General features: G+C 38.4%; 1 protein-coding gene across 1 annotated transcript; it reads right to left on the bottom strand.

The window, feature by feature from the left end:
- Positions 1-11,231: 11,231 nt before the first annotated feature.
- Positions 11,232-12,227, bottom strand: NEUROD4 (neuronal differentiation 4; the record flags this gene model as incomplete). The annotated part of the gene is made up of 1 exon (XM_079774538.1): positions 11,232-12,227. The coding sequence occupies one exon, from the start codon at positions 12,225-12,227 to the stop codon at positions 11,232-11,234; it is 996 nt and encodes a 331-aa protein (XP_079630664.1).
- Between the last annotated feature and the right edge of the window lie 384 nt (positions 12,228-12,611).

The following is a 12,611-nucleotide window of genomic DNA, read 5'->3' as shown; positions in this document are numbered from 1 at the left end:
TGCAGCTGCTGCTCAAAAGCAGGGCAGCATGGTTCAGCAATGCTCCCTCTCAGGACTGATTTTTTTCATTTATCCCTGAAAATCTGGTTGGACTGTGCCAACTGTGGGCACAGTGTCAGCTGCCCTCTGTCTGTCCCTGATGCTTTTGCTTAGGGACCCTTTGTACTCAGGCTCCAGCTGAGTCACACACTCCAGACAACAACCCAGTAATTCTTTCTGATGGTTTTAATCATTATCTAACACTATTTGTACCCTCATGAGTCCCCTGCTCTCATTTCTCTGCCTAGCTCAGTGTGATGGGCTGCATTCACCTGCATAGGAGGGAATGATGTTGATGAAGCTGATGACAAAACCATCCATTATTGCACACTAATAATGTGCCAGGCCCTGTAATACATGTTTTATGTCAACCCTATTTAATATTACAAAAATCCTGCATGATATTATTATTGTCATTTTGTAGATAAAGATTTTGAAGTTCTAATAAGTTTATGAAACTTGCCCAAGATCAATGTTAGTATCTGGCAAACATAACATTCACACAGAATTTGTCGGACTCACAAGCTCAAAAGAAATCATGGGACTTCAATCAGTCTGTGAACTAGAAAAAGTTATCCATCCACATCATCAGTAAACAATTTTTTGCCTGTTGTACCTTGTCATCAAAGAAAATATATCCAGTGACCAAATAGAAACTTTCATGTTGTAGCCTAAGACTTCTGGTGAATGGGAAAACTTGGGGAACCTATATTCTTTGTTCTGTGTGGCTCTGATAATAGACAACCAGGGATTATACTCAAGGAGGTTTGGTGAGGAGCATGGTGGTGCCCAACGTTTTGTGCAGCAGGAATCAAGTCACATGGCTCCTACCTGAGATACAACAGATGCAGCACCTATCTCCTGATGTGGCCCTCACCTCCCCCCACTGCTATGGAGCCCCCAGGTCTTCTGGGATTATAACTAAAAGGACTTGAGATGACTCACTGAAGAAGTTGTGCCCTCACTCCTCTTATCTTGCCTTTATTCTGTTTTCCTTTTAGACTTGCCCTCATGGCTTCCTGCTCTCTTCCTCCCTCTCTCTCAGCCTCGCCCAACCTTTATGTTGGCTTAATTTTGTTTCTCTGGTGTTATTTCTAAAGCCCTACCTCTTTAACAATTTTTATTTGTCTCTGTATTTTACTCCAAATTATTTCAACTGGCCGCTCTGGCTTTGTCTAAGTAAAAAATTTTATAGTCAAGTTTTTATTACATTCAATAGCATTGTGAACACTGGGTAGACAAAACTCATTAAATGTTTATAGGTTTTGTTTTCATTCACACATATATCGGTGCCCAAAAATTCACTCTGTCAAATAATAAGAATTATTATCACTTTCTTCTTTCGAGTCGAGTAGTCATGGACATTATCTGAACATCCTTGTGATCATCTATAAAATAGAAAAAACTAGCACTTTTCTCCGAAAGTGTTATGAGTCTCAGGGACAACACAATTGCCAGTATACTAGAATATTTAAGGACCCTCAAAAAATTGGTTTTATCTCCTCCTCACTGTAAAGAAAAGACTACACTGGAAGCTGTTAATATAACAAGTGGATACAATAGCCTCCCTTTCAAGGAGCTGATAAGCTAGTAGAGGAGATACAGGTGGATGTTGTGCCTTTATTTCAAGGATCAATTACCATGATTCCCTGAATTGCAAAGGAAGGAGGCAATAATATATATAAAATAAATATTAATTAATTAATTTAAAGAAAGGGGCAATAAATTATAATATTATCATTGTACTAGGTCAAGTTTTATTAAGGAGGAATTTCCACTAGGCTGTGGAAGGTAAATACAATTTTGGTAAGTGAAGAAGGAGAGAGAGGACTCCAGGGAAAGGCATTGTCAGGAGCAAAGGTGAGGGAGCAAGACACTGGGAGTCCACACAAATGTATAGATGGGTTGGCAAAGAAGAGTGAGGGCAGTGGGGTTTGGCAGCTTCTGATGAAGGTGAGGGAGAATTAGTGGTGAATATATACCTGGAAATGTAGATCAAGACCAGTTGTGGTGGACAGGGGTTAAGTGTTAGGCTGGGAAATTTGGACTTCATTCTGCAACGATTGGAGAACCAACGCAGGTTTTTGACCACAGAGATGATAAGATCATGGCTTTGCTTTAAGATGATCAATCTGGATGAGTTTTCAGAAGGAAGGAGACATTGGGTGCAAAAAGATTGGAATTTAGAAAGAACACTATTGCCTGAGTCCACACAGAGAGATACTGAGGGCCTGACCCAGGGCAGTGGTAATGAAGGTGAGAATGCCAGAGTGAAGAGTAAGAAATAAGTAGGGGAGGGGCAACATATTGAGTTCATGCATGTGCTGTTTTGATCTCTGTATCTCTGACTCTCTGTTACTCTCTACATGTACCTTCCTGCAGCTCTGACTCCCACAGATTGTTTCTCTCAATACCTGCCTCAGACTTTCTCTTCTTGGTGAAAACTCACACTTTGGTCAATGTCCCTTCTCAGATTATTTGCCAGCAGCTAAGACAGTGGTGCTCAACCTTTCTAATGCCATGACCCTTTAATACAGTTCCTCATGTTGTGGTGACCCCAACCATAAAATTATTTTCGTTGCTACTTCATAACTGTAATTTTGCTACTGTTAATAAATCATAATGTAAATATCTGTATTTTCCGATGGTCTTAGGCGACCCTGCTAGCGCACCACCGGAAAACACAGATATTTCCATTATGATTCATTAACAGTAGCAAAATTACAGTTATGAAATAGCAACGAAAATAATTTTATGGTTGGGGATCACCACAACATGAGGAACTGTATTAAAGGGTCGCGGCATTAGAAAGGTTGAGAACCACTGAGCTAGGAGAAGGTGTAGCACCTTTCTTCCAGAGCTTTTGTTCTAGTGAGAAAACAGTTTGCCTGGGAGCTGCTTGGAGAAAACCAGACTACAGAACCTTCTTTCGAGCCTGGCCCATTAAGCAAACTTCTCTCATGCTTATCTCCTTTGCTCCTCCAATACTAAATAGTGCCGGATTCCCCTGGTTCTCCATCTGTCTGCATGTGTCCTAGATCTCCCTGGGCAGGGATTAGGTAATTGTGCCATTCCCATCAGCATGCCCAGGGGTCTGGCAGGGGGGAAGCTGCCGGCTGGCAGCAGTGGGCTGAGCAGGAGCCAAGGGAGCATCCACCACAGGAGTCCCTGAACAGCTTGCGGCTGTGCCTGGCCCTCTGTGGGGAGGCCATGTGCCTGCCTGCCCTGGATCTGCCTCAGTTCAGAGGCCACCTCTCAGAGGGGAGAGAGCACAGGCTCAGACCAAGGAGGAGCACTTACAATTACCAGGCTGTCCATCAGGGTCCAACCCAATGAGAAACATGAGACCCTAACCCACTTTCTTCCTGCCTCTCTGCCTCTACCTCCTCTCTCTAGACCCTAACCTTCCAGCTCAGTTATTAACATTGAATTAATCAAGGAAGAAACTCAGGCTGTAGACTTGCCAAAAATTAAATGATCCAAAAAGTGTTTCCACTTGACTTTAGAGTACATTAAAAAATATAAATACATGTGTGTGTGCATGCATGTATATGTTCACATATACCAACATGTTCAAATATATATACATTTAAATATATGCATGTATGTATATGTATATATATATACATATATGTATACACACACACACACACACACACACACATATATATATATATGTATGTATATATATGCCTTGGTATATGTTTGTTTAAATATAGATACATTAATAGGTGTATACACATACACACACACACCAAAAATTAGGAACATTGCTAGCATGGAGAAACAAGCTTCATATGAAATACTAGAGGCCCAATGCATGAAATTCGTGCACTCAGGGGGGTCCCCAGCCTGGCCTGTGCCCTCTCACAGTGTGGAAGCCCCATGATCAATCACCCCAAAAAGGTAGGCCCCTCCCACCCATCTGGGGCTCCTCGATGGATTGCCTCAAAGAGGTAGGCCAGAGCCAGGGGTCCCGCCTCCACACCGTGCATGCAGCAAAGCCCCCGCCCACCCATGCGCACCCGCTGCGCATGCAGCCTCCTGGTGATCACTCGTTGCGGCCTGAGGGCATCACGGCGTGAAGGCGTGACAACCACATAAGCTTTTATTAATAACATTTTTCATCAATAATCCACAGCATGGATAATTAATATGAATAACCGAGAATGAACATGCTATATTTGCAACAAGTAAATAATATAGTCAATGGCTCCCTATTCTTTCCCACTTGGGCAGGGTGGAGGGCAATTGCATATTTCTAGGAATAACACAGTTTCTCAATTTGGTCTTCGATGAGTTTACTTTAGCTCAGTGTAGATTATGGGTCCTTCAGTTGCCAAACATGTTGCAGTCATTGTCTCTATAATAAATCCATTGCCTAGAAAACTGCCTTTCACATTGACAACAAATTGAAAGCACCTACTTCCTCAAGATAGCTTAACTAGTAATTATAAAACCCTGCAAGATGCCCCAGCACCACCTTGATTTGAATGACTTATTAGTCCTTTTTTTAACCTATTAGATTTTACTCAATCATTATTCACTCTTCTTTTTTTTCTAAAATACGTGAGTCATTCAAAGAAAATAGACATTAGCTGCTCATGGAACTATAGAAATATTAAAATTATAAAAAATTCAGATGTCTAATGGCACAGTCAGCTCACTTGTTTTACTTTATTTTTATTGTTGACACTATTACAGATGTCCCCATCCCCACCCCCCTTTGCCTACCTTCACCCAGTCCCCTCTCCACCTCCCTCTGTTGTCTATGTGTTATGCATATATGTACTTTAACTAATCCCTTCACCTTCTTTCATCTAGTCCTCCCCTCCCCCACCTCTCTGACAACTGTCTGGCTGTGCCATGTATCCATGCTTGTGTTTCTATTTTGTTGGTCAGTTTATTTTGTTCATTAGATTCCACATGTAAGTGAGATCATATGGTATTTGTCTTTCTCTGACTCACAGGCTTATTTCACTTAGCATAATAATCTCCAAATCCATCCATGCTGTTGCAAAAGGTAACATTTCCTTCTTTTTTATGGCCATGTAGTATTCCACATAAGCATCTCATTTTAAAGATGATAAAACAGACAGTCAGAGACATTACATGACTTGACATGTTCTCATATTTATTTACACACATTTACATAAGTGTCTACAATATCTGAAACCTCCTTCAATAGCTTATTTTGAATATTGATTCAGTATTGAAAATTTGACTTTGCAACTTATACCTGGTGTGTATATCCAACAAACAGCAATTGCCTCTTCCTTTCCTTGAGTTTTTAGCTATTGTTTTCTAAAATTTTCTTCAGTTCACATTTAGTGTGTTAATCTACTTACACACATACAAGGTATTGAAGGAACACTTTTATTTTCATGTGTATTATGACAGCCATGATAGGATTCCTTTGATTTTTATAATCAACTATCTCCCTGGTTACTATGCATCTGCACCTAACCTTGACCACAATTTTTTTGCTTTATTTAATATTTGTAGTAATTAATTTTAGCAAAGCAAAAATTAATTGAGGGGTTAATTAATTTAACTGAGTTTATTTAACCAGTAACTTATATAGAATTGTCAGAATAATCTATTAACATCATCTAGAAAATGTGTTTTACTTAACCACAAATAAAGTAGGTCTTTACTTATCTAAAACAAATAAAATAGCATTATAATCAGATAATCTCTGACAACTTCTAGCTAATTGCTTGACCTAGCTAATCTTGAGTATCAGTTTCCTCCTCTGTCAAATGGTATCCATACTTGAAATACTTGTCTCATATTTCTATCAATATTGAATGATAACTGTATAAAAATGCTTTATTAACTTATAATCTGCCTGACTATAAACCTACAAAGCATGGTTATATATTCATTTCTACATTCCCAACTCTTGGCTCAGGGCCTGGCCCATGGAAAAGGCTCAATAATTATTTGTAAAATGGAATTGAAATGAACTCTATAATACCATACATTTGGGAGATAATAATATTCTTTTTCTACATAGTCTTGGGCCAGGTGACAGCAAAAAGCTACCACCGGGGCTCCTTTCAGCTCTCTACCAATTTCTAAAAAAATAAGAATACAGTGTTTCCTATTTCCCAAATTCAGGAAATTTGAGGAGTTCTGTTTAAGATGTTGCTGCGATGCGTTAGAAAATAGCATATTCTGATGTTTGGTGTGCTGGTCAAAAGACTCTGATTTTGATGTTGGCTCCGTCAATGATTTACTAAATAAATTCAAAGGATCTGCTCTGCTCTTTTGTTCTCCATTTCCTCATCTGTTCCCATCTAATCCCAATAATAACAATAATAATGGTAAATTGCCGCTATGCCAGAATCTGAGATAACTCTTCCCTGGCATTATCATCCATTTTTTTAAAAAATATTTTTATTAATTTCAGAGAGGAAGGCAGAGGGAGAGAGAAACATCAATGATGGGAGACAATCACTAATTGGCTACTTCCTGCATACCCGGAATCAAACCCTGGACCCTTTCATCCACAGGCCAACACTCTATCCACTGAGCCAAGCCAGTTAGGGCTATCAACCCTTTTAATTCTCCTGTCAACCCCATGGATTTGGTGGAATTTTTATGCCCTTTTTATACAGAAGAAAACTGAAACATAGAGATATGCAAGGACTGCTCAGCCAGTTAGCTTCCAACCCAAGTCTGTCTGACTCAATCCTCTTAACTAAAAAACTCCAGGGACTCCCTCAACCTGCTGCCATCATCATCAACACTCCCCCAGACATATATTGGAGGCAAAGATAAAAGTTAACATGAATGTAATCAAAGAATAATAAATAGTAACATGAATGGTAATAATTACCACCTTTAGATGTATTATCTCCATTAATTAATTATAATAATCTTACGAGGAAACCATTGCTATTATTGCCATTTTAAATTGGGGGAACTGAGGCTTTTCAGGGTTAATCAATTTAGCGAAGGTTATTTAACCAAGAAGTTACATAACTAAAATATCATTTATTTGATGTCCTAAAGCCAATGATTGTAATTAAAGCACCAAGCTATAATCCAAAGTTTTATAAATAGAAAAAAAATAATCTTGATGATAGGATGCTCTTATATTAGTAAAAAAAAAATTATTTTCATGACTATAGTTCCCTGTTAAAACTTTTTTTTCAAAACTCTAAAGATATGTGAGATGACAGCAGTGAAAGGGAGCCAAGCCTTCTGAAAGATGAACACTTGCAAGCAGCAAAATACTGGTCTGTGGCCTGGCCTATATCCACGTAGTCTACCTAGGCAACACACAATAGGATGTTGAGATTTTGCCAAGAGTCTTCTCTCAGGTTCGTGTGGGCAGCCTGGATCATGAAGGCAACAGGGTCATATGTAAAGGACAATTTGAAGGGTGTCAAAAAGTATTTCCACTTCCACCAGCTCCGGCCTTTTGCAGATATGACATCATATTTATCTACCAGGCAAACAACCACGGAGAATCATTTTAAACCTTTTGAATAAACCAATTACTTCAAATCCTGCCTCCATCATTTGCTAACAACGTGAGCCTGAACAGGTTGCTCTACACCTTAACTTCCCAATTTGAAAAATGAGAATAATAACAGTCTCCTTTATAGGGATGGTTTTAGGATTGAATGAATGAATACACATAAATCACATGTGATAGTTCATAGTATCCAATAAATGCTCAATCTGATTGTTTTATCTGTCAGTTTATCTTTAACCCTCTAGAATATCCTTTGCAAAGTAAAGATTCCCTTAAGTGTCAAATGACATGTGCACATGATTATTCATTCAGTGTTATCAATAACTGGAAAAATCTAAATTATGTAACTTAATTTCATAAATTATGGTATTTTAACATGGAATGTTAACCAGCTATAATAAAGAGTTATGAAACTTTTTAAGACATATGAAAATATGGCCAAGATATGGTTGAAATAAATAAAAATATGCAGAACTGTGTTATATTATACTACCATTGATTGAAGGAAAAAGGAGAGGGTAATGTAACTTAATATTTATACCTAATATTTGTACCTAATATTTTTATATATGCATAAAAGTTCTTTGGAAACTAATAAACTAAAAGTTAAAACGTGGTTTCTAGTTGGAAAGTGGGTACTGAGCAGATGGAAGATAGGGATGGGAGAATGGTTCATTCTATATTTTTTGTTTCTTAAATATTTTAAACCAAATATCTCTCTTGATTAACCAACTGTTTTATTAAACTTTATTTTATATTAACAGCATTGTTATTTCTTTATCATCAGCATTTTATGCATGTAAAAAGGGACCCTGGAAAGTTTTAGCTGAAGAAAACTGAAAGAAAATTATCAAGAGAAGAGGTGTTAAGAAGCAGTTGTACTTTAAACAATAAAAAAAGGGGAAAAAAGAATAAATGGAATCAAATGACAAAAAAAAGAAGCAGTTGTCAAAAAACATACTTCATCATTTTTTAAAAGTTAGTATGATCACCTAAATTTTGGATGATATTCTCTCTTTCTGTGGTCCACCTCTCTGTGGTTTGATGGCTTGGATTGCCCATAGCCCTAGATTTCTTTAAAGGGGAAGATGTGTTTTTCTCAACTGCAGATTGTATAGTTGATTGTTTGAGTGGCAGAAATTGATCCTTCTAGGCTTCTAGCTATCTAATTAGTTTAGATCTTTCAAATCTTCTGGCAAGATCAGTCAAAATCTGGAATGTGCATATTCTCTTGACAGGCCAGCCTGTGCTCCGCTGGCTCCTCACAGGACTCAGAATCCAAAAAATAGAAGACAGTGAAGAAAAACTTTGATGACTGACAACACAACACAATGTCTAATAAGACTCACAAGCTTTATTTCTGCTAGAAAAAAAAGGAAGGGAAAACAATCTCTTTTTTTTTTTTTACAAAAATTTTAAACAATTACTTTGCTTTATCTGAATGAGACCACCCTGGGTTGGAGAGTAGGCTCTTCACAACCATACTACATTCCCAAATTTTCATTCAATTATAAAGTCCCTCTGAACAATTCCAGGGACATCTGTTTCATTAGAACCATACACCCCAAAATACAAACAACTGATCCACCAAAAATAACTGCCTCGTCATAGAGTGAAGAAAAAAATCTAAAAATATCAACTTGCATAGCCATTCAAATTATTGCTGCTTTTTTTTTTTAATCACTGCAGGTAATTCTGCACTAACTTCCTCCGTTTTCTCTCATCCCAGACTCAGGAATTCCCAGCAAAGTTATGAGCTACTTTCCAAATGAAGCCTTAGGGAGATTTTGCAAGCACATGTATGGAACCTAAGGAATTTGCAGGAAAGGAAGGGAGAAATAAATTAAATAAATAATATCTAATAAATAACTCAGACAACATTCATTATCTACAGATTTAAATGCCATAAAATTCCTGCTTCAAGGATAGAGCCCCCACTACCTCTTACGAAGATAAGTGCCAATACAGACTCAAAACACACAGAATGGCTTTGGATGCGTTCACATGGATTTACCAACCAAGCATGTAAAATCCAGCAGGGTTGATGCTGCAAGCAAAATGGAAAGAAAATAACTTAGACTGCAAGGAGATAATAAATAAGAGGGTAAAAAAGGCAAGACACGCAGGTAGCTTGGCAGGTTTTAGGGGATGGCTAAGCTGTAGAAAATGACATGCTAGTCTGCCTTACCACTTTTATTCTTTGGCCCTAATTGTGTGCCATACACCCTAAGCACATCCTCTCTGGCAGAAAAAAGAATGTGATCTGCTTTTGGTTTATTTTAAATAATTTTCCTGGCAGATTGACCAGGACAGTAACATTTCTCAGATCACGATTCTCTGAAAAAAAGATACATTTGACAAAATAGTGCTGATATACAGGAAAAAAGAGTTATACAAAGAAAAATAAACATCCTGTGAATTGGGATAAACTTGTGATGAAGACATAGATTGGTGAAAGCATTCCCTGACCTTGGATTTAATGTCTGCATCCTTAAGTCTGATTACTCTAAATGTTATCTACAATATGTAATAATATATTTTATTTTAGAAGTGAGGAAGAGGTAACAATTAGTGTGGGAGGAGACACCAAATTATATATATGTTGGAAAAAATTCAAGTTTGGTCAATAAATTCATTGGTGCTTGTGCTTCTAGAAAATATGATATTGGTGTGGACAGAGGTCCGTGATTTTAAACATGTTTTCTTTAACAACAACAAAAAAACTCATCTTGCAAAAAAAAAAAAAAAAATCTAGTGGTTTCCCTATGGGCAGATGTGGGTTAAAGAGAGTCTGAGAACTATTATATAGCTATATTTAGTATAGCCAATAGCCGATTTATTGCTCTTGAATGTGACCTGTGTTGTTAGCTTATGCCAATAACAGGCCCTGAGCTTCATCAGAATTTCCAGAGCCCTCTGGTATGGATGCCATGAAATGGTCTAGATGACTTCGCTAAGTCCCATTTGTCATAGGAATCTGAGGTTTTAGTGACTCTATTGCCCTATCTCTAGTAGTAATAAAAGTGCCTTTGGAATGTTATCAAGCATCAAGGAAGTTATGTTCAGCTTTCAACCCAACAAGAACATGCTTTGTTATTCACGGTGACAACCAACTTAGAATTTTAGCCTCCGGAGGCTATTTCTAGATGCAAAGAAGTCCAATCATTAATTCCCCAAGAGTCATGCACCTGGTGCTCCTTTGGCAACTCCGTTTGATCATTGACAGATAGTGTCCATTTCCTACCATTCCTCTGTCCTTTTAGTTTCAAGAAGTTTATAAAAGTGGTCACCAAAGTTAAAGAATTTCAGAACTGCCAATGACTTTAGAAATCATCTAGATTTAGAACAATTTCTTGATTTTACCAGTAAGTAAAAAGAGTCCAGAAATGGAAAATGAATTGGCATAGATCATCCAATAAGTTATTGGCCCCACCAAAATAGGACCTAGGGCTTCTGTTCTATTTCCCCATGATTGTAAACAATCAAATAATTTCTCTTGAGGACCCTAAATAAAGAAATCAATACATTTTGAGAAGTTGATGAGAATAGAGAGTGACAGATGTAGGAGGGCCTAAATGGACTGGCATTAATGTATTTGATATATGTCTAACGGGTTCCTTTAAGGTCATTGAATCTTCAGCTCAACCGTTTGAATTATGGAAAGCATCTCCACATCACCCTCTGAAATTCTGATCTTACTGCTCTACTCAGTGAAGATTGTATTGAGTTGAGCCCCAATGCCATGGTGGGGGTAGGAGTCATAGGACATATCTATGGGAATATCATAGCGAAGGGTACCAGCCTGAAAGGGAGTTGCATGCACATGCCCTGAGCTGAGACTTGCAGAGGGGTAATGTGGCATGAAGCTGTAGGATTTATCCAGATCAGGGGAGCCATCTTGCTTCAAGGAGAAGTTCCCACTGATACTCAGGGGTGGAGTGAGTGGGCCCTCATAAGGTGGTGTACTGCAGTCAGGTGGATGATTCCCAAAGGATGATTCTCCCAAACTCTTGAACACTGGGGGTTTGAGATTAATAAGATGTGTTTCCATATGACCATAAGGAGGGCTGGGGAGCCCGGGAGACTGGTAGTTGAAGTTGTGGACAGAAATGGCAGAGTCACAAACAGGAGATTTCTCTTCATGCTTCTCCAGGAGAACAGACTGAGGACTCAGTTGGAGGCATCCAGCCACCAGATTGCTTGTGGGCTGAGAGAGCCCTCTACAAAGCATCTCCACAAAACCCTTCCCTTCCGGTGTTTGGCCAGTTTCCAGGACCTCAGACAAAGCCCAAATATAGTTCCTAGCCAGTCTAAGAGTTTCTATCTTGGAAAGCTTTTGGGTCTTAGAGTAACATGGCATGACTCTCCTCAGGTTGTCCAGGGCATCATTCAGGCCATGCATCCGGGTCCGTTCTCTAGCATTGGCCTTGACTCTTCGAGCCTTGAACCTCTCCAGGCGAGCTTTTGTCATCTTCTTTTTCTTGGGACCTCTTCTCTTAGGCTTCTCCCCATCCTCTTCCTCCTCTTCTTCTTCCTCAATACTGTCATGTTCTTCAGCTAAGCTTCCAAGCATCCCATAAGCAGCTGGTCTTCTCTCCTCCTCCTTCATCTCATTCTGAGAACCCAGACCTTTGTCCATCCAAGATGGTGTGTTGACCAACTCTGTCATCTCCTTGGGTTTCACATACGTTTTTGCCATTTCTCGATCCTGGAAGAAAAAACAGGAAAGTTTAGTGCCTCTGGATATTTGATTTGATTTAAAACTAAACATGTTTTTATACCTTGGATATAAAGAACACTATTTGTATTGGGATTCAACTTACAATGATCTAGTCCACGTCCTTGATTCTAAGTAACTAATATAAGACTCAAATAAATGCCCAGGACACTCATTTCCCTGTGGCATAATAAGAAAATAAACTATAGAAAAAGAAAATTGACTTGATTATTTATTATAGTGTCAATGTCTAAGTCTTTTTATTCTCGGGATTTTTATCTCCTGGATATTTTAGGCAAAAATAATTGGTAAACCAATCAAAGAATATTTTTTTCTTCCCAGAATTCAGCTCATAAAGGGAAATAG

Source organism: Cnephaeus nilssonii, assembly GCF_951640355.1.
Source record: "Cnephaeus nilssonii genome assembly, chromosome: 6".
Classification (NCBI taxonomy): Eukaryota; Metazoa; Chordata; class Mammalia; order Chiroptera; family Vespertilionidae; genus Cnephaeus; species Cnephaeus nilssonii.
Note: the sequence above shows the minus strand (reverse complement) of the source record. Positions and strands in the feature narration are given on the sequence as shown.